This window comes from Hypanus sabinus, chromosome 7, assembly GCF_030144855.1.
Source record: "Hypanus sabinus isolate sHypSab1 chromosome 7, sHypSab1.hap1, whole genome shotgun sequence".
Classification (NCBI taxonomy): domain Eukaryota; kingdom Metazoa; phylum Chordata; class Chondrichthyes; order Myliobatiformes; family Dasyatidae; genus Hypanus; species Hypanus sabinus.
The window spans coordinates 163,408,407-163,435,391 of NC_082712.1; the positions used below are offsets into that span (position 1 = coordinate 163,408,407).

Consider the following 26,985-nt stretch of genomic DNA (forward strand, 5'->3'; position numbering starts at 1 on the left):
GGGACCCAGGAAATGAGAGAGAATCCTCAAGGTTTTGGAATGTGTCCTGGCCTCAGCAAGACAAAGCCACGGATAACGGCCATTGTCTCTTGAGACGGAATTGTGTATTGAGTAGTGTACTATTCACTGAAGCCCTCGGGGGATGACCAGAGTGGGCTCGTTGAGGGATTGCATCATCCCAACCGGATTGACATCTGAGACCCCGTGAGTAAGGATAAAAGAGGGTCTGGGGAACAACCCCTTCAGGAGAAACGCTAGAAATCCCGTGACAGCGTTTAATAGCGACAGCCGGTGGGGGGCTTGCGTGCGTCCTTTCCCTTTGCCTGGGATTGGGGCCTTACCACAGAAGAACGGCTTAGCTAAAGGAGAGGCCACAAGGGAACAGCCACGACAACAAGACTCTGAAGGATCGAAATCATAAAAAGGAAAAGCTGACAAGTTTCTAAAAATCTCTCTCTTGACTCCAACCAAAGGCTGCAGCCTAAATGAACTGAGTGACTTCTATATTTCCATCGGACAATACATTATCCCCTAGACAATGATAGAGCGTATTTCTTACTGATTATTATTATACCTGCACTTTTAGATTTAGTATTGACGACGTATATTATCTGTATGTTTGCATTGATATTATTTTTGTGTATTTTTACTAATAAATACTGTTAAAAATAGTACCATCAGACTTCAACGGACCTCTCTATCTTTGCTGGTAAGTGACCCAGTTACGGGGTTCGTAACACTACCAAGGTTCCAACCTCTGCAGTTCGTCATCTAAACTTCTCCCACTCTCTCCTTTCCTTTAAGTGTTAAATGTGCAACATACAGTATTGTGAAAATGCTTTAGGCACATGAAAAAAAATCTTTAAAGCTTTAAAAAATAATGAAATGGTAAGTTCCCAAATTTCTAAAAAAAAAGTGTCCTATAAAGAGCAGGAAACAGTAAAATAAAAACTTAATCAAATCAATATTCGGTGTGATCATCCATTTCCTCTAAAACAGCATCAATTCTCTTAGATTCACTGTCATGCAGTTTTTAAAGAAAATCGGCTGGTAGGTTGTCCCAAACAGCTTGGAAAATTTGCCACTGTTCTTCTGCAGACCTTCGCCTTCTCACTTGCTTCTGTCTCCCTAGGTAATCCCAGACAGCCTTGGTGATGTCAAGATCCAGGCTCTGTGGAGGCCTACTATCTGTTGCAGAACTCCCTGTTCTCCGTTGTACTGAAGATAGTTCTTTGTGACCTTGGCCGTGTGTTTGGGGTCATTGTTCTACTGCAGAATGAAGTTGGGACTGATCAGATGCCTCACTGATGGTGTTGTGTGATGGATAAGAGAATCCACTTGTACTTCTCAGCACTGAGGATTTCATTAATTCTGACTAGATCACCAATACCATTTGCAGAAATGGAGCTCGAAACCTGCAGGAAACCTCTCCAGTGCTTCACTGCTGGCTGCAGACACTCATCAATGTCATGCACTCTGGCTCTGCTATGGACAAACTGCCTCCTGTGTGAACCAAAATTTTCAAATTTTGACTCTTCCCTTCAGAGCATTTGCTGCCATTGTTCAGCACCCCAGTCCTTGCGTTTTTGTGTGCAGGTGAGTCTCTTGGCTTCGTTTCCACTTCGGAAGAATGACTTTTTGACAGCATCTCTGCCATGAAGAACACTTCTGGCAAGACTTCTCCAAACTGTAGAGGGGTGTACTTGGGTTCCAGTGTTTTCTGCTCAAAGCAATGCTGGACTTCTTCCAATATAGAAAAGGTGTCGTTTCACGTATCTCTTGTATGCTGCACTCAGTTTCTGTGGCCAAACCACTGCGTTTCTGGTGCTCAACTTGCCCATTTCTCTGTGCTCCTTTAGAAGAGCTTGGACAGCACATCTTGAAACTCTTGTCTGTCATGGAATTTCTGCTTGGGAGATACCTTGTGGATGCAGGATGACCACCCTGTGTCTTGTTGCCATGCTCACTTTTGCCAAGGGTATGTAAAGGGGATTTCTTCTTTTTCTTTGTTACTGCGTATGTAATCAAAATGGCTTCTTTGTTTTGTTAAAAGTAGGAATGTTTCTTTGTTGCAAGAGAGTGCTGGAAGCTTGTTTGGGTTAAAATTTACTGATAACGAGAATTGTATTCCTTTGTAAACCAATTGGGATTAATGTTGTTCTTTCTTCTGAGTCTGTAAACTATTGTTGGCGGGCTTTTGGAGAGATCGGCGCGAGGGGGTGAGGGACAGAGGACGCGATGCTGTAAACTGGGCGAGGAACGGACCCGAAGCAGGGGTCCAAGGCCAGGAGGTACTCCGAGGAGAGGAGATGAAGTTAGATGTGCTTGGTTGACCACTTTGGATGGTCCTAAGCTGCGAGTCGAGGAGTTCGGAGGGGATCGAATGGTGGCCAGAAGACTTCAGTAATTGAGCTCCAATGGTTGTGCACTAAGTGGTTTGGACTTCGATAAGTTTGGCGCCTTTTCTTTATTTTTTTCCTTCATATATACTGTATCGTTATTAATCACTTAGTTATAGTAACCTTTATAAATTGTACTCATTTAATTGCATATGGTGCACTGTCTGTTTTTGGGCGGGGCGGGGACATCACACAGCATCCACACCAGCTGATTACCTAGTTTGGCGGGGCCAAAGGCTGCTCCCCCTAGATGAGAACGAGTTGAGCGAGCCTGAGGCAACCCAGGGGGTTATAGGTGTAAGAATTGATGATTTGAAGGTTAAATTGTCACATCTGCCACACTCTCTCCTTTTAGTTTGGTTGTCCTTCGCTCAGTTTGATTTCTTCTACACCCATTTCTGTTTCAGTTAATTAGTTTATTTCATTCAACTCTACGCCATTGATCATTAGTATCCTGTTTATCTTTGTTTAATTATGAATTGGGCTATATACCTAAAACTAGTTTTTACTTGAAAAGAGGTCTGTCACTGAATATCACAAACAAGAAAAAATCTGCAGTTGCTGTAAATCCAAGAAACACACACAAAAGTCTCAGCCAGAGATGTCAACTGTATTTTTTTCCATAGATGCTGCCTGGCCTGCTGAGTTCCTCCTGCATCTTACGTCTATGACTGAATATGTTACTTTCTTTAATGAAATACAAAAATTTCTCCGTAACATTTAATATTCTTTGGAAAGTGAATGTTTGGAAAATTAAAATTTGCTCTCTTCTACAGAAATACTAATGCAGAAGACAAACAATAAACATTTAAAACAAAATTTATATAAAAAAATCTAGGGTGCCTGAGTCTACAGTTACAGTACTGTAAACGGATGCAGTGTTTGTTCTGTTGATCATTAGCACCACATCCCCTGCAGAATTTGTTTAATAACGTAACACTGCAAAACAATTCACCTCTCGAGCAGCAGGACGTCTGCATGTTTCATTTTAATGTGCAAACAGTGGGCTGACACAGTTCAGAAAGTAACCTATTAGCTTAACAAACAGTTCTGTGTACCCATTGCTTTTAAATTGAATGGAGAAAAATAATGAATATTGAACAGTGACTTACGATTTATCAGTATTTCCTCATGCCTGGCCATATTTCTGCACATATTTGCAAAAATGCAATTTTGTACAGAGACCTTTAAAAAAACTTGACTTTGCGACACAAAGATAAGGACAAACATAAGTGTTTCAGAATCTTTTTCCAATGTAACAATACTGTTATAAATCAGTGATACTGCAGCATTATTATGCAGATGTTGTCTCCATTACATGAGATCATCATAGTCCAACTGTATAACATACTACTCTATCCAAACATCTCCATTCCTCTTCCCATATCTGCACACTCAGCTCTCCAGCTCAATGCATTTTCCTCACTACTCCTCCCAAATTATGTAGTTCTAGGCACCTACCCCCTCAGCCATCAGGCTCTTGAACCAAAGGGAATAACTTCACTTTCCCCACCATTGAAATCTTCCTACAACCAATGGACTCCCTTTCAAGGACTCTTCATCTCATGCTTTTGATACCTATTGCTTGTTTATATATTGCTGTTGTTTCTTCCTTTTGTATTTGCATTTTGTTGCTTTTTGCACTCTGGTTGAATGCCCTAGTTGGGCAGTCTTTCATTGACTCTATTATGGTTATTTTTCGATAGATTTATTGAGTAAGCCCACAAGAAAATGAATCTCAGTCTCGTACTTGGTGACATATATGTACTAGCCTATTTCTGCTCCTATGTCTTATGGTTTAGAATAATCTTTATGGTTCTTCTACAATGTGGTTAGAATGGAAGTGGGCATGGGGAGCTTCGCTCAACTCAATCTCCTCAACATGTGGAGGCACTGCTGTGCTTTCTTGACTAAAGAGGTAGTGTGCTAGTACCTGGTGAGATCATCCGTTATGTACATTCCCAAAAGCTAAGTGTACCCAATCTCTCCGCAGAGGATCTGCATATGTGCAGTTAGGAATGATCAGCCTGCACCATCATGAAGTCCACGTCGTCACTTTCGTCTTCCCCATGTTGAGACTCAAATTGCGGTCTTCACACTTTGCCCTTATTGACGAGCCCAACCACTGCTGTGTCATCAGCAAATTTGATGATTCCGTTTAAAATGAATCTAGCAGTACAGTCATGAACAGAGGCGTGAACAGTAGCGGGCTGAACCTGCAGCCCTGGCAGGCACCAGTGTACAGTGTGATATTGCTGCCAACACAGTCCCTCTGTCAATAAGTCCCAAGATACAGTTAAGAGAGAGAGGTGCTGAAGACCCAACGAACACAGTTTATCCACCAGCTTCTGAGGGATGATCATATTAAATACCAAGGTGAAGTCAATGAATAGCATCCTAAACATGGGCCTAAACATTCACACTCTCTATCACTGGTGCAGTATGGCTACAATTATCATTTACAAAATCTCTCAAACCTGTGTTCTACACTAAGCTGACAAGGACAGCTGGCAGATGGAGTGTTATCGTCTGCAATTTTCCTCCAAGTCCTACAAATGAGCAGTTGACAGCACCCTAACATGCTGCATCACCCTGCGGTATGGAAACTTTACTGTGGCAGACTGGAGGGCTCTACAACAGCTAGTCAAAACAGCCCAAAGCATCACCAGCTCCAGCCTACCAGCCTTTAAGGGCATACATACAGAAAGGCGCCAGAAAAAGGCCAGCAATACCACGAGGATCTCACCAATCCTGCTCGTGGACTGTTCGTCACACTTCCATCAGGGAAGAAGCTACACAGCATCAAACCAACCCATCAAGCTGATCAACACCTCCAGCTATTAACCCACCACTACTTTGTCATTTCCTCTCAATCGAGTTATGTACAGATACCCTTCAATCAAGTATAACTTAATGTACGGACAATCAGTTTATCCATAAGCTAATCCTATGTACTCATATTTATTATGTTTTTTATTGCTTTCTTTCTGCATATTATGGGGGTTTTTTTCTGCTGGATCAGATACGGACCAGCAATCATTCTGTTGTCCTCTACAGTCGTGTACTGTCAAATGACAATAAACCATCTTGAAGTCACTCAGCATCCTGCCTTACACGTTCAGTGTTTTCTCTTGACTGTAGCTGGATGCAAAACCTGAAACTCGTTACCCAACAGCTCAGTGGAAGTACGTTTTTACTAGAAGGACTGCAGAGTTTTGAAACATAGTTCAATAAGCTCATCAAGGTCACTGAGAACTAATCCAACAAAAATGCAAAGTACTCAAGCCTAATCTCAATTGGATTTTGCTTCTCAACCAAATAAAATGGCACAATCCACAGCAATTTCCGAGAAAGCGTGAGTTCTATTTGCCTCTAGGGAACAAGATACCGATCTGTTCAAGTCAAATGTAAAAATCTAGTGAAAGGAATTAAACCCACATTAGTGAAGCCAGTGATTTTGTAAAAAAATTGTACCAGTGCATCATTAAGGTGGCATTACAGAGCTGATTTACTATCACAATACACAGAGTTTTCAGTAATGAATGGCATCTTTAAAGTGAAAGCAGAGTGCTATTTGCACAGCACCTGCTCTCAACATGTTTCAAATCATTCTGGTGCCAACTACTGTAGGTATTAATGAAGTGTTGTAATCATGAATTTGCAAGCAAAATGAGCACACACTAGTGTAATACAAGTCTCACACGCAACAGTGAGTGAATGTCTAATTGATCTGTCACAAGCAGTGCTGGTTGAGAGCTGTGCATTTAGCACTTACAGGGAGAAAGAAATCAACAGTTAAATGCAACAAAGACCAAAGAAAGGAGGGACAATTTGTAACTTATAAACTGAGTTTAGGAATAATTAAAAAGAACAAAAATGCAAGAAGTTCTGCAAATATTGGAAATCCACAAAATGCTGAAGGAACTCAGCAGGTCTGGCAGTATCTATGGAGTGGAATAAAGAGTCAGTATTTCAGACTGAGACTCTTCATCGGGACTGGAACGGCAGGGGGAGGGGAAGGAGGCCAAGCTGGAAGTTGATAGGTAAATCCAGGTGACAGTGAAGGTAGTTGGGTGGGGGTGGGGTATTAAGTAAGAAACTGGAAAACGATAAATGGAAAAGGAAAAGGGCTGAAGAAGGAGGAATCTGAAAGGAGAGCAGAGTGGCCCAATGGGAGAAAGGGAAAGAAGAGGGCACCAGAGGGCGGTAACAGGCAAGTAAGGAGGAGAAGGGGTAAGAGGGGAACCAAAATGAGGAATGGAAAAAGAGAAAGGGGATGGGGGAGAAATTACCAGAAGGTAGAAAAGTTGATAGTTGTGCTGTCAGGTTGGAGGCTACCCACATGGAATAATGTTACTCCCACAACCACATTGTGGCGGTAGAGGAGGCCATGGACCAACACGTTGGAATGGGAATGGGAATTAAAAAAGAGTAACTTACCATCCACTCAGAAACAATAACGTCCACCTTATCAACTGGAAGATCTATGTCCTCAATCCTTCCTCTGATCAGTGTTACAACACCATCCAGATCATTTTCCCTAGGAGTAGAAATAGCAGGATGTTGTATGAAAAAAAAACAAACTTCTTGTTATATCATCCTTTATATGATATTACTCGATATCAGAATTCAGCAATCCAATTACCTGTAACTGACAAACGATTGCACTGTATTGTTGCCTGCTCTAAGCCACTTTCTCAAAAATTGCTTTCAACTGGGATGGAATTAACAACTTGCATTTAAATGGTGTGCTGAAAGCAACAAGAAGTTCAAAAAGCCCAAGCATCAAAAGTTTGGACGAGCAGCCATCAGATTTCTGAACAGACAAAGAACCCACGAACATTACCTCACTATTTTTGCTCTCTTTTTTTGCACTATTTATTTAATTTTTAACTATATTTCTTATTATAATTTCTTATATAGTATATTTTAAGCATCGTACTGTACTGCTAGACCTTCAGCTTGGTGGTAAGGCTGGGTCCTCTTCGCTCCCGTATATTCTCACGGAATCTCCCAAAGGCGGCACTGGCTTTGGCAATTCTGTTGCTGATCTCTGCATCTATGTTCATCGCTCGTGATCGAGTACTGCCCAGATAAGTAAAGCTGTCGACTGCCAGTAGCTTCTGACCCTCTACTGTGATGTAGGGCTTTCTGGGTGTGGGCTGGTACATAACTTTGGTCTTTTTGGTACTGATAGTAAGTCCAAAGTTGTCACAGGTTTGTGAGAAGCAGTCCATTTCTCGCTGCATCTTCTGCTCTGTGCTGGCATTGAGGGTGCAATCATCAGCGAATAGGAGGTCTCTGAGGACGGTCTACCGAGCAGTGGTTCTCACCACCCTCCTCTATGCCAGCGAGACCTGGACTGTCTACAGCAGACACGCTAAACAGCTCAACCACTTCCATTTAAGCTGCCTCCACAATCTTCTCCACGTACGATGGCAGGACGAAGTCCCAGACACAGTCGACTACCAAAACAGCTGCTGTATGGAGAGCTGAGCCAGGGCAAGCGCTCAGTTGGAGGGCAGAAGAAACATTTCAAAGACTGCCTCAGTGTCCCTCAAAGACCTCAACATCAATCCCAGCAGCTGGGAATCGCTTGCTCTGGACCGCCCAACCTGGTGGAGCAGGACCACTAAAGGAACGTATGCAGTAGAAATCGGAGGCTCAGAGGAAATGCGCTGCGTGCAAGGCTCGAGCTACCTCCACCTTCACTGCAGCACTTACCCTCATGTGTCCCACATGTGGGCGAGCTTTCAGGGCCCGGATTGGCCTCACCAATCACCTCCAGACCCACAGTCACAAACCCTCCACCTGACAGAAGTCGTGATCGTCTTCGACTCCGAAGGACAAACAACAACTGTACTGCTGCTGCAAAGCAACAAATTTCACAACATACGCCAGTGATAATAAACCAGATTCTGATTCAGATACATGATCTTCCTGGCAAAGCAAGCTTAAATTAGCTGGTGTGTATTATGAGTGTGTAAGTTCAAAGTTCAAAGCAAATATATTATCAAAGTACATACAGTATATGTCACCATATACAACACTGAGATTTGTTTTTTTTTGTGGGCATACTCAGTAAATCCAAGAACCATAATGGAATCAATGAAAAGACCGCACTCAACAGGATGAACAAGCAACAATGTGCAAAAGACAAAAAAAAGTACCAATACAAAAAAGAGAAATATTAATAATAAATAAGCAATAAATATCAAGAAGGTGAGATGAAGTCCTTGAAAGTGAGTCCACAGGTTATGGGAATAGTTCAATGGTGGGGCAAGTGAAGTCCAAACAGTTTAGGAAGCCTCACATATGTCTTTGTGTAATCCCGCAGATCACTCATATTTCAAGTCTCACCCACACTGACATGAAACTGGGGGCTAACCAAATAATTAGAGATTACATTGTAATTGGCCATCAGATACTTTGGAAGTTCTCCGTGCTACTTCTCTCCAAGACCATCAAATCCATCAAATTCAGGATCAGAATCGGTTTAATCACTGGAATATGTCATGAAATTTGTTGTTGTTGCTTATTTATATATATATATATAGTTAAATTGAACAAGTGGTGCAAAACCAGAAAAAAGAGTAGTGAGGTAATGCCCAACCATTCAATTTTCTTTCAGAAATCGGATGGCAGAGGGAAGAAGTTGTTCCTGAATTGTTGAGTATATGTCTTCAGGCTTCTGTACCTCCTGCCTGATGGTAGCAATGAGAAGAGAGCATGGCCTGGGTGATAGGGGTCCTTAATAATGAATGCCACCTTTTTGAGGCATCACTCCTTGAAGATGTCCTGGATGTTGGGGAGGCTAGTGCTCATGAGGGAGTTACCTGAGTTCACAGCTTCTCTTGATTGGGGATTTTATCCATTTTATTCTGACTAAACTGCTTTACTGATCCAATTGGATTTCCAAGCCGAAGCGATATAATCCTGAACTTACAGTCCATTAATAGATATTCCTCAGAAATCAAGGAACGACAGCTGGAGTTCAATGTGCAGTTTGCCACATTCCATAAAATAGAGAATGAATTTGTACCCATTGAATCTTATCTAATCAACTCTTCAATTACAAAGGCTCCCCACTCTGAATCATTGCTCCAGCCTAGAGCACATAGCTCTCACCCAGACGCATTGGCCTGCCTTCCAAAAATTACGCATACACTGGCCACCAAGCCTACATTTGGCTCTGGTTAGAGGTGAGCTGACAAAAAAATAGAGAAAAAGAAGAGTGAGAGACTGCAAGTAGGAATTAGAAGACACTTAAGCAGAGCAGAATTGAGAAGTAAGATAAAAAAAGGTCTAGAGAAGCAATGGCAGGAGGATTGGAAAAATGAATTAAAGGGAAGGCATTTCTTTTCTAGTCACCCACTAGTTAAAAAGGTCTCAAGACTGTTACTCTTTAAGTCGTAGAGATATTGTGAAATTAACAAGCCTTAGGTCGGAGCATTTGAGGCTAAACTATTACTTAAAGATAATAGAAAGACATCCTACTGGATTATGTGACTGTGGTAGTCCAGAGACAGTTCAGCACGTTTTGCTGAGTTGTAATCGATACAAAATTGAGAGAAGCATGTTGTTCAAGAGGCTGTCTGACTTAAGTGTATTTTGTTTCTCTGTTAAATCTTTGTTTGGCCACCAAGAGAACCACCAGCTGATTGAAAAGTTTATTATTCTGTTTCTACGTGCGACTAGTGTATACTCAAGAATTTGAGTTTCTTGAAACTCTGTAAGTAATTATACATCCTGCGGAGGGCAGTGATACGCCTGGATGCATCTAAACTGCTGGAAATGGAAGAAGAAGAGAGACTGTGACAGACAAAGATGACTTTCAGAAGGTGCAAGAAAAAGTAGAAGTCAAAGGAGTAAAAAAAGAACAGGATTAAAATATGCCTGATGATGAGACACCACTGTGGGAAAAAAAAAATTCATTTTGCCTGTAAGTATCCAGACATAAAATACAAATATGACTTATTCATTTATTTAGAGATATAGTATAGTATAGTAACAGCAGATATAGCATATTAACAGGCCTCTCCGGCCCAGTGAGTTTTCCCCGCCCAGTTATACCCATGTGACTAAGTAGCATCCAAACTTTTGAAATTGGGAGGAAACCAGAGCACCCAGAGGAAGCCCACGCAGGCACAGGATGAATGTATAAACTCTTCACAGACAGTAGTGGAAATGAACTCTGGTCTCAAGCACTGTAAGGGCAGCAACAGATAGACTGATCCAAAGTATCAATCTAACTTCATCGATCCCAAAGGAAATTACAGTGTCGCAGTAGCATTACAAATGCATAGATATACAAATACTAGAAGAGAAATAAGAGAGAATAAAAAATAAATAACCTCAAACAGTCTAACAGGAGGGGATCATCACTTCTCCAGCTATAGGTTAACTTATTATAGAGTCTAATGACTGAGGGTAAGAATACCTCATATAGCGCTTTTTGAAGCAGCACATTTGTTTTATTCTATTACTAAAAGCACTCCTCTGTTCAGCCAAGGTGGCACTTAGAGGGAGAGAAACATTGTCCAGAAATGCCAGGATTTTCCATATGGTTCTTTGCTCTACCACAGCCTTCAGTGTGTCCAGTTTGACTCCTATTAACAGAAACAGCCTTTCTTTGCAGTTTATTCAGCCTGTTGGCATCACGCACGTTGATGCCATTGCCCCAGCACATCACCACGTAAAAGATTTATCAATGATCTAGATGATAATGTGATGAACTGAATCGGCAAATTTGTGAATGAAAATTTGCTCATCCAGTTCAAAGATCAGATGAGTGTAGTGGACAGCGAGGAAGACTACAATGTCTTGCAGTAGGATCTGGACCAGCTGGAAAAATGGAGTGAAAAATGGTAGATGGAATTTAATGCAGACAAGTGTGAGTTCCTGCACTTTGATCTTACATACCCTTGAGTGGTCAGACACTAAAGGGTGTGGCAGAACAAAGGGATTTGGGAATACAGGTCCAGAATTCATTGAAAGTGGTGTCACAGGTAGATAGGGTTGTCGAGAAAGCTTTTGGCACATTGGCCTTCATAATTCAAAGTACTGAGTACAGGAGATGAGATGTTATGTTGAAGTCATATAACACAGAAACATAAAAACATAGAAAATAGGTGCAGGAGTAGGCCATTCGGCCCTTCGACCCTACACTGCCAGTATGATCATGGCTGATCATCCAACTCAGAACCCTGTACCTGCCTTCTCTCCATACCCCCTGATCCCTTTAGCCACAAGGGCCATAGCTAACTCCCGCTTAAATATAGCCAATGAACCGGCCTCAACTGTTTCCTGTGGCAGAGAATTCCACAGATTCACCACTCTCTGTGTGAAGAAGTTTTTCCTCATCTCGGTACTAAAAGGCTTCCCCTTTATCCTTAAACTGTGACCCCTCGTTCTGGACTTCCCCAACATCGGAAACAATTTTCCTGCATCTAGCCTGTCCAATCCCTTTAGAATTTTATACGTTTCAATAAGATCCCCCCCCCCAATCTTCTAAATTCCAGTGAGTTGGTGAGGTCCAATTTGGAATACTGTGTGCAGTTTTGGCCACCTACTTACAGGAAAGATTGAAAGAGCACAAAGAAAATCTACAAGGATGTTGCTGGGACTGGAGTACCTGGGTTATAAGGGAAGGTTGAATAGGTTTGAACTTTATTCACTTGTTAAAGTATGAGGGGAGATCGGATAAAGGTATACAAGATTATGAGGGTTATAGACAGGGTAAGTGCAAGCATGCTTTTTCCACCGAGGTTGGGTTCCATGACCACAACTAGAGGTCATGGAATAAGGAAGCAAGCTGAAATGTTGAAGGGGAACATGACGGATAACTTTTTCACTCAGAGAGTGGTGAAAATGTGGAACGAACTTCCAGCACAAGTGGTGCGTGCAAGCTTGATTTCAACATTTAAGTTTGGATCGGAAAATACCAGATGGGAGATGTATGGAGCACTTTCGTCTGGGTGCAGGCCAATGGGACTAGGCAGTTTAAATGGTTCAGCATGGACTTGACAGGCCAAAGGGCCTGTTTCTGTTCTGTAGTTTTCTATTACCCCATTGCTCTATCACATTGATTTCCTCCGGGCACTTCCATTTCCCTTCACATTCTAAAGACATTCAGGTTTATACGGGTTAGTAAGTTATGGGCATGCTATATTGGCACCAGAAACACGTCATCTCTTGTGGGCACCCCACAGCACAATCCTTGGAATATGTTTGTTGTTGGTACGAACAGTGCATTTCACCATATGTTTCAATGCTTTAATGTGACAAATAAAGCTAATCTTTATAATCTCTTTGCCATGTCCCAGCTTGTGTGCTGTGGCGTCTGAATTCAAACTCCCTATTGTATATCTTTATCAGAATCACTTCTAGTTCTCCTCGTCCCCATTCTCCACTTGCATGGACAATGGAACTGAAATAAATCAAAAGCTATTATCATCCCTCCACCATAGCGTTAAACCTTTAAATTTTATTGAAATCTGACAGAAATAGGAGAAAGTATGTTTTTACGTGATTTAAACCACATGCAACTGCTGGTGTTTAATATCACAGCAGAACTTCCGAGGCCTGGGTGGTGTGCAAGCTGTGAATCAATGTTGTAAAGATCAGGCAAGAATCCAACACAGAGAAGGAATGACTGAGCTACTGCAAGTAGGGAGCATCAATGCAAATGTCTGATAGACAGCTGTCTGCACTGAAATATAGAACAGGAGAAACAGACAGTGCCAGAATTATTGCACAAAATGATGAACCACTTGTAACTAATGAGCGAATGCCTAATGATGTCCAAAACATAACAATCCAAGGCTTGAGATACATGGCTTCATTTACAACACAGCCCTAAATGCTTGTAACAGTATTCACAAATAAAACAGCGCAGGAGGAGGCCATTTGATGCATTAAGTCAAAAGCTACACTCCTGCTGCTTTGGATGCCAGGACACACCCTATTATCATGCCAGAGGCATCTGAAACCAGAAATCAAATACTGCAGTAGATCGCACATTAGTCTCACAAAAACCAAGGCCAAATCTGGATTTGTATTTGACTGCTATACGATGCTCATCTTAACCCAGAATTGTTTTAAACTGGAAGTCTTTATTCTTAGTCAATGAAACGTAATTAGTCAGCGGGCTTATTAATTAAGCAACAAATCCTTTTGGCAAAAATAATGATGAATAAGCCCACACACTAGCACAGAGTTCTGTGTTGCAACTCGCTCCCAGTCCTGTTTACTGTGGAGCTTCAGCTCCAAATACTGAAAGTCAATCAGCAAAGCATCTTCTTAAATTTAATGATCCTCTGCCCCAATATGCAGCTTATCCATCTTACTGAATATGCTATTATCATGACAGCTAGCGTTAGGCGGGAAACAATAATTACTCAAGCTGTTAAGATTTATTTCCTGTGCATGATCCTTATCTCAGTTCTTTTCTGTTATCTCTTTCACCCAGCATCCCCAATCTGTCTTCTACCCGACTTCTAAAGCAAAAAAGGAACCATCTCATTAAAACGGCAATTTTTAAGAACAATGGCTGAAGCGAAAGCAGCCTGTGGAAGCTCAAAAGAAGCCAGAGTGTTAAATTAATCTTACCTCACAATATCCATGGCCTGGTAAATGATCTCAGACTGGTCAACTCCAATTACATGCTTGGCCCCAGCTCTGGCTGCAAACATGGAGAGGATTCCAGTCCCACATCCAACATCCAAGATTACCTGGAATTTACATTTAAAAAATCATGGTGCAAATGAAAAATAAGGAATTAGTAGCCATAATTAAAGAAACAGTATCTACAGCCTAAAATAGGATACTTAGAAAATAATTGGATTGCATAGCACTTTGTCTTTCAATGCTACAATTTCAAAAATTGAACAGATATGGGGGTGAATCATATTACAACTTTTTACATGAGAACTTATAACAATTATTAAATTGGACCCAGTGCCTTCAGCTGCATTCCGCATTGGTGCATCTGGTTTTTTTTTAATTTACTAAGATACAGAGCGGAATTGTCCCTGTGCCCCTTCAAGCCCAGCAACCCCTGATTTAATCCTAGCCTAATCACAGGACAATTTACAATGACCAATTAACCTACCAACCGGTACGTCTTTGGACTGCGGGAGGAAACCCATGCGTTCACAGGGAGAAGGTACAAACTCCTTACAGGCAGCGGCGGAAATCTCAGCATAAAATGTGTACTTAATGGGATAAGTCCTTGCTGCCTTGCGCCAATTACATAAATTATATCCATTTATTAATTGTATAAATTATGCTAATGAAGTTAAAACTGCCCCACGTCAACCCCGGTGGAAAAAGTTCAGGAGTTCCAGAATAGCAAGTTACTTTCTAGCTTCATTCACAATTTAACCGGACATTCAGCAAATTTTGTCAAGTCCACACTACATGCTAAAATCACAAGGGACAGCTTACTGCAACACTTAGCTGCTGGGTTATTCAATCAATGATTGCCTCACTAATAACTCTGTAGACAACACTCCATTGCTGGAGGTCGTAGGAAAGGCATGCAGGCTCCTTAAGAGGTTTAGGACATTTTAGGACAAAAGGCATATATGCCCATCTGCCGATGGCTCGCTCCTTATGAATCTCAACAGAAACCACTCTCTGAATTTGCTGACAAGCAACGAACCATATTCATGCTTCCAAAGTCTCTAAAGAGTTTAGGGCAGCACGGTAGCATAACACTTACAGAGCCAGCGATCCCGGTTCAATTCCACCATTCGCTGTAAGGGGTTTGTACGTTCCCCTCATGACCATGTGGATTTCATTCAGGTGATCTGGTTTCCTCCCACAGTCCAAAGATGGACGGGTTAGCAGATTAATTGGACACATGGGTGCAAATGGGTGGTGCAGGCAAAATATTTTGATAACTAAATTTTTTTTTAAACCAGTGATTACACTGTATATCTCACCACTCTGTTGCTGATATAGCTCTTTCTCTCTGGAGGTCAAGGTAACAATGATTCTCAATGCCCTGGCTACTGAACCATTCCAGGCAGCTGGCATAGATTTTCGTCCCGTTTCTCAATGTGCTGCTTGTCACAGGCTTGTTCTACACAAGGCGATGACTCCACTCAGTGAGAGGAATCATTGTGACACCCCTCCCATAAAGCAGAGGCAACCACTGTTCCTCAGGTACGCAATCTGGAATTCCAGTCTTCAGAATTTGGCATCCTGAGTCAACTCTACACCTGTCAAGCTCAACAGCAGAACAAGAGGTCAGATGCTGTCCTAAAGCTGCTCACGAGTCTACTGAGAGCTGAAGAAAACAGGGGCAGGAGTTGGCTACTTGGCCACTCAAGCCACACCACTCTTTATATAATGGCTGATTTTCAAATTTCTTTCATCTTTCCAGTCACAGCAGCCTTTCTGGGTCCAACCAAAGGTGTAATCGTTCGTCTATGAAGTCTTTCTTTTCAAATCTCAAGATACTGCTGGATAGTAAGAATATCAAATACTGCAGTTCTACCCCATCACAGGTCACAATGTCAGTGCGCGATCCGACAAATGGTGCAGATCATTGTCTTGGACATTTTTGGTGCGATTGCAAGATCGTGCTGCAGGGTCACGATCCAGAGGAGGAGACGGCAGACGCAATGTGGCACAGCTGGGTTGGGGTCTGGCTGCTAATACCAGTGATGCTCTGCTCAGTGGAAGACAAGCTGGATTGCGTTCATCTGCATCTGCACCAGCGCGTGATGAAAAACTCCTGCACGCTTGTTCTTGCAGAAACATGGTTCCAGGAAAACATCCTACGCACCACCAATCTACAGGCACTTGGGTTATATATATCCATATGTAGGTTGCTATCATAATTATATGTGCTTTATGCTGTGTATTTTGCACCTTGGCTCTAGAGGAATGCTGCTTCGTTTGGCAGTATTCATATGCCTTAATTAAACTTAAAACTTAAACTATCTTGCATGTTTATCATAACTCCCAATTTTTTGAACTTACAAATATTTTTTCTATCTGTACCTTAAATACAGTGGATGCTGGTTAACTGATCCATCGGCCTTTTGGGGCAGCCACTTATTAGGGACAATACTAAAAAATAAAAACTAATCAAGAAAATAGCTGGGATTTTCTTTGTTTAAATGGGGCATTAAACTAATTAATTTGCAGGACGCTGTTTCTAACTAGCCATCAGTTACATGAATATAAGGCACTGCTCCATGTTAGAGCAAACAGTTTTTAAAAAGCACCAGCCATGTGTGTTTGTGTTCAAAAACCAGTGATTTTTGTCACTGATAGTTGACAAGAAATAAGCAGTAAGACAATTTAGAATTGTTTTTCTCGCTGCGGTCTCAAGCAGCAAGAAGATTCAGGCTTGGAGATGCCAGAAATGGCCAGGAGTGAAAATGAAATGATTTCACTACTTCAACAAATTGGGAATTGTTAAGAATTTGAAGGTATCAAAAATAGCATTGATTATTACAAAGAAAATGAAGATTTGGAGAATGCAATCATAGAAAGCATTGGATGCATTATCAGCATTAGGCGTCTGCACTAATTTTGTTCATTTACAGTCAATCAAAAGAACACAGCAGCATACTGGTTGTTTGTCGTTTCTGACAATGACAATGTGCAGGAGAATTTTTTAAAGTTGAAAAGCCTTTGCATTGGGACAGTTCCACTCTCTCAACCTTGGAAGTCCAAGTCCAGTGGTACAAGTTGTTTCTCATTTAAATACATAATATATTACTCAGTTAATGGTAGCTTGTCTTTTTTTTTATACCTTTTTACATGAAACTTCAGCAAACTGAGTTAGCTGCTTAATTGGGCCAAAATGTACTGGTCCTGGTGCTTCCCAATTAACCACAATCCACTGTATATCTAATGATTTATTCAACTGCATCAGGGGAAGAGAAGTCCAGGGATTCATGACCCTCCAGAAGACATTCTATGCAACTCAGTTTTAAATGTTTGGTCTATTATTTTGCTGCTACGTTTCTTTTTTGTGTGACTCTAATGACTAGCTTTATGCGTATATAGAAACATATAGTGAAATGCATGGTTTGTGTCAAATCAAATCAGCAAAACCTGTGCTGGGCAGCCCAAAAGTGTCACCATGGTTTTGGTGGCAGTGCAGCATGCACGTAAGTTACTTACTGATCCTAACCTGTACATCTTTGGAAGATGGGATGTAAGCTGGAGCACCAAGCAGAAACCCACACAATCACAGGGAAATGCACAAATTCTTGACAGGCAGCAACAGGATTCGAACCCCAATCTTACAGCTCATGTTGTAAAGCATTGCACTAACTGCTACACTACCAGGTTGCCCCACTGGTGGAAACATCCCGACACATATCCTGTCAAGCTCCCTGAGGGTCGTCTATATTTCAATAAGATAACTCTCCTTCTAAATTCCAAGCAATACAAACCTAAACTGATACCCTCTTTATACAGCAGCCATCTCATTGCAGGGATTAGCCTGGTAAAAATCACCTGAACAGTCTCCAATGTTACTCTATCTTTTTTACTTAAAGGGACTAAAACTGTGGACAGTAATCTAAGTGTGGCCTCACCAACACCCTGTACAGCCATAATAAAAGTCCATGTTGTTAAACTCCAGCTCATTTTGACTTCTTAAATTCCTTACCATTGAGCACATCAACAAGGAGCACTGCCAGAAGAAAGCAGCACTCATCAACAATGATTCCTACCATCAAGGGCATGTTCTCTTCTCACTGCTGCCAACACAAGGAGGTAAAGGAACCTTCAGTCCAATGCCACCAGGTTAAGGAACGGTTGTTACCCTTCAACTATCAGGCTCCAGAACCAGCATGAATCTCTTCACTCACCTCAGCTCTTAACTGATCCTGCAACTACAGGCTCACTTTCAAGGACTCTACAACTCATGCTTTTTGTATTAAATCATTCATTCATTAGTTGTTTATTTTATCTACTGTGTACTATACCAGCAGTTATGGTCGAAATGACAATAAAAAGCAACTTGACTTGACTTGATTTACGCCGTTTGTCGTCTTTGGCAGATTGGTTGTTAGTCAGTCTCTGTGTTTACTTTTCATTGACCCTATGGTATCCCTTTACTCTACTGTGAATTCACGCAAGAAGGTGAGCCCCAAGGTTGTCTATGGTGACATTCACACATTTTGAAAATCTACTTTGAACTTGAATTTTAGCAACATAGGGTGGCATGCTGTTCACCTTCCTAATTATTTGTGGACAAGCTTGTCAACATTTAGTGATTCTTGCAAAAGAACAGCTAGATCCCACTAAATTCACTCTGTTGCCGACTCACTGTATTTCGATAATAATCCGCCTTTGACTTCTCTAACCGAAGTACATGACCTCACACTTCCCCACAATAAACCCCACTTGCCAGACTTTTCCTCCATTCACTCAATCAGAACAGGCCCTTCCACCTATTTCTCATCACCAACAACTTGGAAGCCTTAAATTTCACTCCTTCCCCAAGCTCGTTAATCTAAACACTACACATCTGAGAGCCAAAAAAACTGATTCCTAGGACTGGGAATGCTTACAAGAGGTTCTGCAGATGGTAGAAATCTTGAGCAACAGACAGTAAATGCTGGAGGAACTCAGCAAGTCAGGCATTATCTACTGAGGGGAATAAACACTTGATGCTTTGGGCCAAGACCCTCCACATCAGGTTCCCCTCCCTCCTTAACTTTCTTCAATGCTCCACTGTCCTCTCCTATTAGATTCCCTCTTCTTCAGCCCTTTCCCTCTTCCACCTATCCCCTTCCAGCTTCTTACTTCATCATCCTACCCAACCACCTTCCACCTCACCTGCTCTCTCACCTATCACCTGCCAATTTGTACTCCTTTTCCTCCCGCCACCTTCTTATTCTGGTTTCTGCCCCCACACTTCCAGTCGTGATGAAGGGTCTCAGCCTAAAAATCAACTGTTTATTTGCTTCAATAAATGTTGTCTGACTTGTCGAGTTCCTCAAGAATTTTGTGTGTGTCCTCCTTGGATACTTCACTGCCTACATCCTTGCAGCTTGAATAAATCCATTTATTCCACCTCTGTTATCAAAGTTCGAAGTAAATTTATTAGCAAAGTACATATATGTCACCATATGTCACCCTGAGATTCATTTCCTTGTGGGCATTCACAGTAAATCCAAATAAACACAATAGGATCAACGAAAAACTGCAGACAACAAAGACAGACCAAAAACTTATGTGCAAAAGACAACAAATTGTGCAAATACAATATAAAAGAAAAACAAAGCAAAATAATAATAAATAAAATAAGTAATAAATGTCGAGGACATGAGTTGAAAATGAGTCTGTAGGTTGTGGGATCAATTCAGTGTTGGGGTGAGTGAGGTTATGAAGCATAATAACTGTCCCTGAACCTAGTGCTGTTTTCTCTGTGACAGCCAATCTTCAATCCAGAGTTCTGATCTACTTCTAAGTGGCATCATTCTGCTCAATGAGAACATCAAGCTGTTCCTTGGTGACACACTGCTGCTTCATGCTGTTTTTGTTTGGCAGAGACCAGATTTCTCGTTGGATAGGCTCCAGACAAATTTATGAGACAGACATCATGATACTGCCAAACAATCCCCATTCCCAGCACCATAAAGCATGCAGGAAATCTCCTACTGAGAATCATCAGCATTCTTGTGAGAAGGCAACCTGTGACATGACATACTCACACAACACACACCTACCTCTGTACTCTCATTGTAAAAGTGCATTTTATGTTTATTTTCTTTTACATGATGTGGCCATTATTGCCAGGTCAGCGTTTACTGCCATCCTGAACTGCCCTCAAGGTGGTGCGATGAGCTGCCACTGCCCATGATTTCTGCACCTGGATATTTTTGATCCTCTGGTGGAAAACCTGAAGGCTCTTTAACACACCCCCAGCAGAGCAAATCTGTTCTCCTTACCGAATTTACTGACAGTCTGAAGTCACAAATGGACCCATGTAGATTTGTGCCCACCTGCCAACCACCCACTTCAAAAACATCGCTGTTGGCAATACCCTATCTCATGAATGAATAAAAAAAGATTTAAAAACATATTATAATATGCATTTTTTTTCTCTTTGACATCAGATTAAAATATCAGCTGACATTTCTTGCGAAAATTACCTTTTCTTAAATCTTTCTGCAAACAGAGGACACAACCTCAAAATTGAAGGGTGTCCATTCAGAACAGAGATGAGGAGGAATTTCTTTAGCCAGAGGGTGGTGAATCTGCAGAATTCATTGCCACAATGGAGGCCAAGTCATTGGGTATATTTAAAGAGGAGTTTGATAGATTCTTGATTAGTAAGGGTGTCAAAAGTTGGAGCGAGGGCAGGAGAATGGGATTGAGAGGGAAAATTATATCAGCCATAGTGGAATGGTGGCGCAGATTCAATCTGCTCCTATGTCTTAGAGTCTAAAATATATCATTTCATTTTGTCAGAATTTTTCCTAAGGAACCCAGAATAAATTTTATTTCTCTACCCAAAAATTGGCTAACCTCTGCAAATTTCTATCCATGGGGGCTAGAAATCAAAACCTTATGGTGCAGTCTGCAACGTACATAGCAAAAGAAAATTTAAATTGGTTTTATTCATTAAATCAACTGAATATTTTATAGAACAAGTGTATTTTTTTCTTCATGACCTTCAAAATGAAATTTGAAATTATGTCTTTACGTGATGTAATTTAACAATTCAGTATTTGATCATTAAACACTGCTCACTAATGAACTGCAGTTGCAATAAATTAACAGGAGTCGTGATATCTTTTCCTATTCAAACAATAAAGCCTTTCTTATGGTAGTCAGCAATTCTATTGTAAACCCCTCCCCCACACCAAAATGCATAACCTTGTGTAAAACAAGGCTTTAAAAGGATTGAATATGTAGAGCACAAAATCATTTCTATCACAGCAAGATGCAAAGTCAGTACATCTATAGTTTATATTTGTATATTTTCTTTATATAATTGGTACAATGGGACAGAGGCACTGAATTTAAATTATAATAAATTCAAGAACTGAATCACTCAAATGATGTCAACCTGGAGGATTTGATTAGTATTAGCAGAGCAATATGAAGTATTACTATAAATTTCTGATCTTGCAGTTAAAGATTCTTTGAGATTTCTGACGACACTGAAAAGGGGACCATTGATAAAGCTAATAATGTGCAATCACGCTTTCGATGACTGCATTGAACTGTAACAAACAGACTTTTATCAGAAGCTCCATTCATCCACGGCTTCTTCATGGGAAATGCTGTCAATGCAAAATTGATTCAGCTCATTCCAATGCAGCAGATAAGAATGCAGTTTTCAAGTACGCTTTGGAAGAACAAGTTCTAAAAATAAGACAAATTCACCATTGAACTGGAAATGCTTTGGACCTCAGGCTCCATTTGCCAGTCTTTTTCAATATATAATTGCATTTAAATAATCATCTCAATACCAATAAAATACAAAGCAAATATATATCACAGCAATCTCCAAAGCTGATATAATGAACATCCTTGAAATAGTGCATGGCCCATCAGAACTATGCAGTTTAATGTTCAATTCAGGATCAAATACGATGGAAGGTCTAAGGAAAACCTGGTCTTCAGAAAGATCGGTCAGAAAGAGGATAGGAGAATTTGGAGTGATGTGTTTTCTGTCATTCTGAACTACAGCTGAAATCAACCAAGATTTGAATTCGACAGGCAGCTTAAAACCACAAAAATAATCCTGATCGGAGGGTCTTGACCCAAAACGTCAACAAAGCATTTCCCTCCACAGCTGTTGAGATCCTCCAGCATTTTGTGTGTTGCACCAGGTTTCCAGTATCTCAAGTCTTTCTAGTGTCATTACAAAAGCAATCAATGCGAGTGGACATGGGTAGGATGTTTCCAATGGTGGGAGAGCCTATGACCAGAGGGCACATCTCAGAATAGAAGGGCATTGCTTAAAAGCAGATAAACTGATAAATTTCTTTAGCCGAAGGGTGGTGAATCTGCAGAATTCAATTGCCACAAATGGCTGTGGAGGCCAAGTCATTGGGCATATTGAAAGCAGAGGTTATACAGGTTCTGATTAGTAGGGAGGTCAAAGGTTTTGGGGAGAATGGTGTTGAGAGTGAATAAATTAGCCATGATCAAATAGCAAAGCAAACTCGACAGGCTAAATGTCTAGTTCGGCTCCTATGTCTCATGATCTTATTAAGACCACACTCACTAAGGTGTGATGGAAAAGAGAGATGGATACTTTGAAGGGTTTGAAGCTAACATTGTCACAAAGCAGGAAAAAATAAATTGTTGGTGTCTCATACATTAACTTAGTGAGGACACGTGGTGGGAGGAGGAGGACAGAGTATCGTCAGGCAACTGAAGGTGTTAAAGCTGGTGAAGAGGCTAGATGGTCAGAAAATAGTACAGACAACTATAGAAAATCAGCAATTATACTAAACTTTAGAGCAACAAAAAGAGTGGCTCTGCAATTACATAATATCATATCAAAGTTCAAAGCTGAAAGTAAATTTATTATCAAAGTATGTATATGACACCAAATACTCCAAGATTTATTTTCTTGCAGCCATGCATTCACAGTAAAACAAAGAAACACAACAGAATCAATGAAAATCTGCACACAAAGACTGACAACCAACCAACAGTGCAAATATAAAAAAATAATAATGAATAAATCAGTAAATAAATAAGTCTGAGAACATCATTTGTAAAGTCCTTGAAAGTGAATCCATAGGTTTTGGAATCAGTTTAGTGTTGAGGTGAATGAATCAGAATCAAATTCAATATAATTTGCAAATGTCATGAAATCAGTCGTTTTGCTGCAGCAGTACCCAGTTGCCGCACAGTTGAGTTATCCACTGTTCCTAAATTTCCTGTAGCTCAAGTGCTTGCTCTATCCCAAAGAAAATAGTAACAGATTAGCAAGTCAACTTGCTCTAGTACTGTTACATTCATTTAGTTGTGCAAGTCATGCATAATTTAAGTCAATTTAAGTTTACATTAACTTAAGTTTGTCATTTTTATAAAATAATATGTCGCTGGTGCAAAAGCTAATTTCTACATAGCATTTGTACACTGTGTGTGCATGCTTATGTCAATAAACTTGAACTAAGCACAAAATTAATTTCCTCAAAGTTCACTCAGTGTGAATGGGGAAGAAATTAGCTGTAACCAGAGCATAGCCAGCGATAAATCTACAGATTCGGGATAATAATGAGTCAAACAAGAGGAACTACACTGAAAATAAAGAGTAAATACTGACAGAAAAGGAACTGAACAAGGAGTGGAGAGAGTGCTGGTTAATTGAACGATGATAATAAAGAACCGTGCAAAAGTCTTAGGCAGTCTGGATTTTTTTTAATATGGCTTCAGATGGTATGTACCACAGCTGAAAATAAACCAACTTGGAGATCCCAGAGCCATAATCTCAAAATCATCAAGGTTGTCTGGGTTTACCTGTAGAGATGGAGCAAGCACGACAATCATAGTCTACAGAAGAACTGTGGCAAGTTTTCCAAGATGCTTGGAACAGCCTATCAGCCGATTTCCTTACAAAACAGGGTACCTAAGATAACTACTGCAGGTTAAAAGGCAAAGGATAGTCACATCAAATATTAATTTGATTTCGTTTTTCTTTTACAGCTACTGCTCGTTATAATAATTCTTTTGACATTTAGTAACTTTTTATTTCATTATTTTTGAAAGTACCTTCACTTTACAGAACTTTAGAATTTACTTAAACCTTACATCCATCCTTCAACGAGAGGGAGTAAAAATCTTTGCGTTATAACCCCGTCACAATGTACAAACATGTGAATTTAAAAGTCTAATGGCTTGTAGAAAGAAGCTGTCCCATAGCCTGTTGGTCCTGGCTTTAATGCTCTGGTACCATTTGCCAGACGGAAGCAGCTGGAACGGTTTATGGTTGAGGTGCGTGGTGTCCCCGATGATCTTCCAGGCGGTCTTCCTGCACCTGCTTCGATAAATGTCCTCAATGGAGAGAAGTTCACATCCACAGATGTCCTGGGCTGTCCGTACCACTCTCTGCCGTGCCTAGCGATCAATGTTGGTGCAGTTCCCATACCAGGCGGTGATACAGTCAGTATGTTCTCAGTAGTACCCCTGTAGAGGGTCTTGAGGATTTGGGGCCCATGCCAAACTTCTTCTGTCACCTGAGGTAGAAGAGACACTCTTGTGCTTTGTTTTCCTCAAAGCCGGTGTGTACAGTCCAGGTGAGATCTTCAGTGTTGTGTATACTGAGGAACTTGAAACTACTCACGCTCTCAACTGCAGTCCCATTGATGTTGATCGGGGTGAGCCTGTCTCCATTCCTCCTGTAATCTATAATCAGCTCTTTTGTTTTTTGGACATTGAGAGAGAGGTTGTTATCCTGGCACCACTGTGTCAGGGTGTCACCCTCTCCTCTGTAGGCTGTCTCATCACCACTAGAAATAAGGCCGATCAAAGTCATGTCACTGGCAAATTTGATCAGTAGATTGGAGCTGTGTGTGGCAGTACAGAAGTGAGTGTGAAGGGAGTAGAGAAGGGGGCTCAGAACACAACCCTTGGGGGGGGGGAGGGGGCACTTGTGTTGAGTATGAGAGGGGCAGAGGTGAGGGAGCCCATTCTTACCACCTGGGTGATCCAATAGGAAGTCTAGGATCCAGCTGGACAAGGCGGGGTGCAGGCCGAGGTCTCTGAGCTTCTTGTCAAGTCTGGAGGGAATTACGGCGTCAAATGCTTAACTGTAGTCCAGGAACAGCATTCTAACATATGCATCGTTCTTCAGGCGAGTGAGGACAGTGTGTATGCTGTGCTATGGCATAATCGGTAGACCAGTTCCATCAAAGACTTTTGCACAGTACTATATGTGCAAAAAAGGAAGAAAAAAGATGCCTTCATTTTGGATGGCAGATCCAATGGATGGAGTCAAATAAAGGCATTATTAAACAGGGAAATGAGGAGAACAACAGGAAATAGGCAAAGACTGCGTGAGGATGTTCAATAACACTGGGCTGAGCAGCACTGTCAGCAGTAGATCAAAGGAACAAACATTGGGCCTCATTCAAACAACTGTCTAGATCCAGGACATTCACTACTGTTGGTTTTGGGCTGAAGTGTAGGACAGTAAGAGGAGAGGAAACCAACAGAGGCATATTTGATACAACAGTCTATTTTCATCTTAAGTGCAAACAGAGAGAGAAGGAAACAGAAACTCAAGGAGACAAAGTCTAGGAGCTTCAGATTATCTCAACATGACAATGGAACTGCAGAAAGAGAAGATTCTATTCAACAAAGAATGATGACACACATCTGACGATGTAACTATCCTCGCATCTGGCATTAGTTCTCAGGCGTGTTAAAGCTAGTATAATATGGCATAAAGGTGTTTGCTCTTCCAACCACTAAACATATCTTTGCCTCCCAGTCGTTTGCTTTTCACGGGGATTCCAAGAATCATTCATCCATCCACACTAATCTCCCTCAGGCACTTAACCCTGCAGGCGACCTAAATGCTACACCTGCCCATACACTTCCTCCGTCGTCTGCATTCAGGGCCCCAAACAGACCTTCCAGGTGAGGCAACATTTGGCTACAAATCCGCTGGGGTCATCTATTGTGTCTGATGCTCCCAATGCAGCCTCCTGTACATTGGTGAGACCTGTTGTAAATTTGGGGACTGCTTCATCGCGCACCTCAGCACCATCCACCACAAGCGGGACTTCCCAGTGGCCAAGCATTTTATTTCCAAGTCCCATTCCCATTCAGGCATGTCAATCCATGGTCTCCTCTTATACCAAGATGAAAACACTCAGGGAAGAGGAGCAACACCTTATATTTTGTCTGGGTACCCTCCAACCTGATGGTATAAATATCGATTTCTCCTTCCAGTGAACAAATCCCACCCCCCATTTCCCACTCTGATATTCCACTTCTTCTCATCTGCCTATTACTTACCCGTGTGTCCCCTCCTCCCCCCCCCACCCCCCTCTGCTATTGTCCACTCTCCTTTCTTACCGGATTCTTTCTTCTCCAGCCTTTCCCACCGACCTGGCTTCACCTATCACCTTCCAGCTAGCCTCTTTCCTTTCACCCTACTTTTTTTATTCAGGCACCTCCCCCCCTCCTTTCTCAGTCCTGAAGAAAAATTTCAGCCCAAAATGTCGACTGTTTGTTCATTTCCATAGATACTGCCTGATCTTTTGAGTCCCTCCAGCACTTTGTGTGTGTTGCATTGGATTTCTGCATCTGCAGATTTTTACATGTTTGATCTTCTGGTTCAATTAACTTGTACATAGTACTTTTTCCAACATCAATAAGATCTTCAAGAATTTTAATCTCTTCAAGTAGAAAACATGCCATGCTATAAGAAAAGACACAATTAAGCTGGAGAGAGTGCGGGAAAGAAAAATGAGGATGCTGTGAGAAGAGACTGCAGATACTGGAATCTGGAGCAACAAATGAGTTGCTGGAGGAACTCAAATTTTTGACATTTTGGATCAAAAACCTGCATCAAGCCTTCCTCTTACTCAAATTCAATAAAAATCAAGAGCGAATTATTGACTACAAGAGG

General features: G+C 41.3%; 1 protein-coding gene across 3 annotated transcripts in view; it reads right to left on the bottom strand.

The window, feature by feature from the left end:
- The window catches only part of prmt3 (protein arginine methyltransferase 3), a 255,955-nt gene that overhangs the window by 170,788 nt on the left and 58,182 nt on the right, over positions 1 to 26,985 (bottom strand). For all 3 annotated transcript variants that reach the window (XM_059976035.1, XM_059976033.1, XM_059976034.1), the window contains 2 exons: positions 14,010 to 14,131; positions 6,840 to 6,939 (listed from right to left, as the gene is read on the bottom strand). In XM_059976035.1, coding sequence (XP_059832018.1) covers positions 6,840 to 6,939; positions 14,010 to 14,131 — 222 coding nt within the window. The remainder of the gene's footprint in view (positions 1 to 6,839; positions 6,940 to 14,009; positions 14,132 to 26,985) is intronic.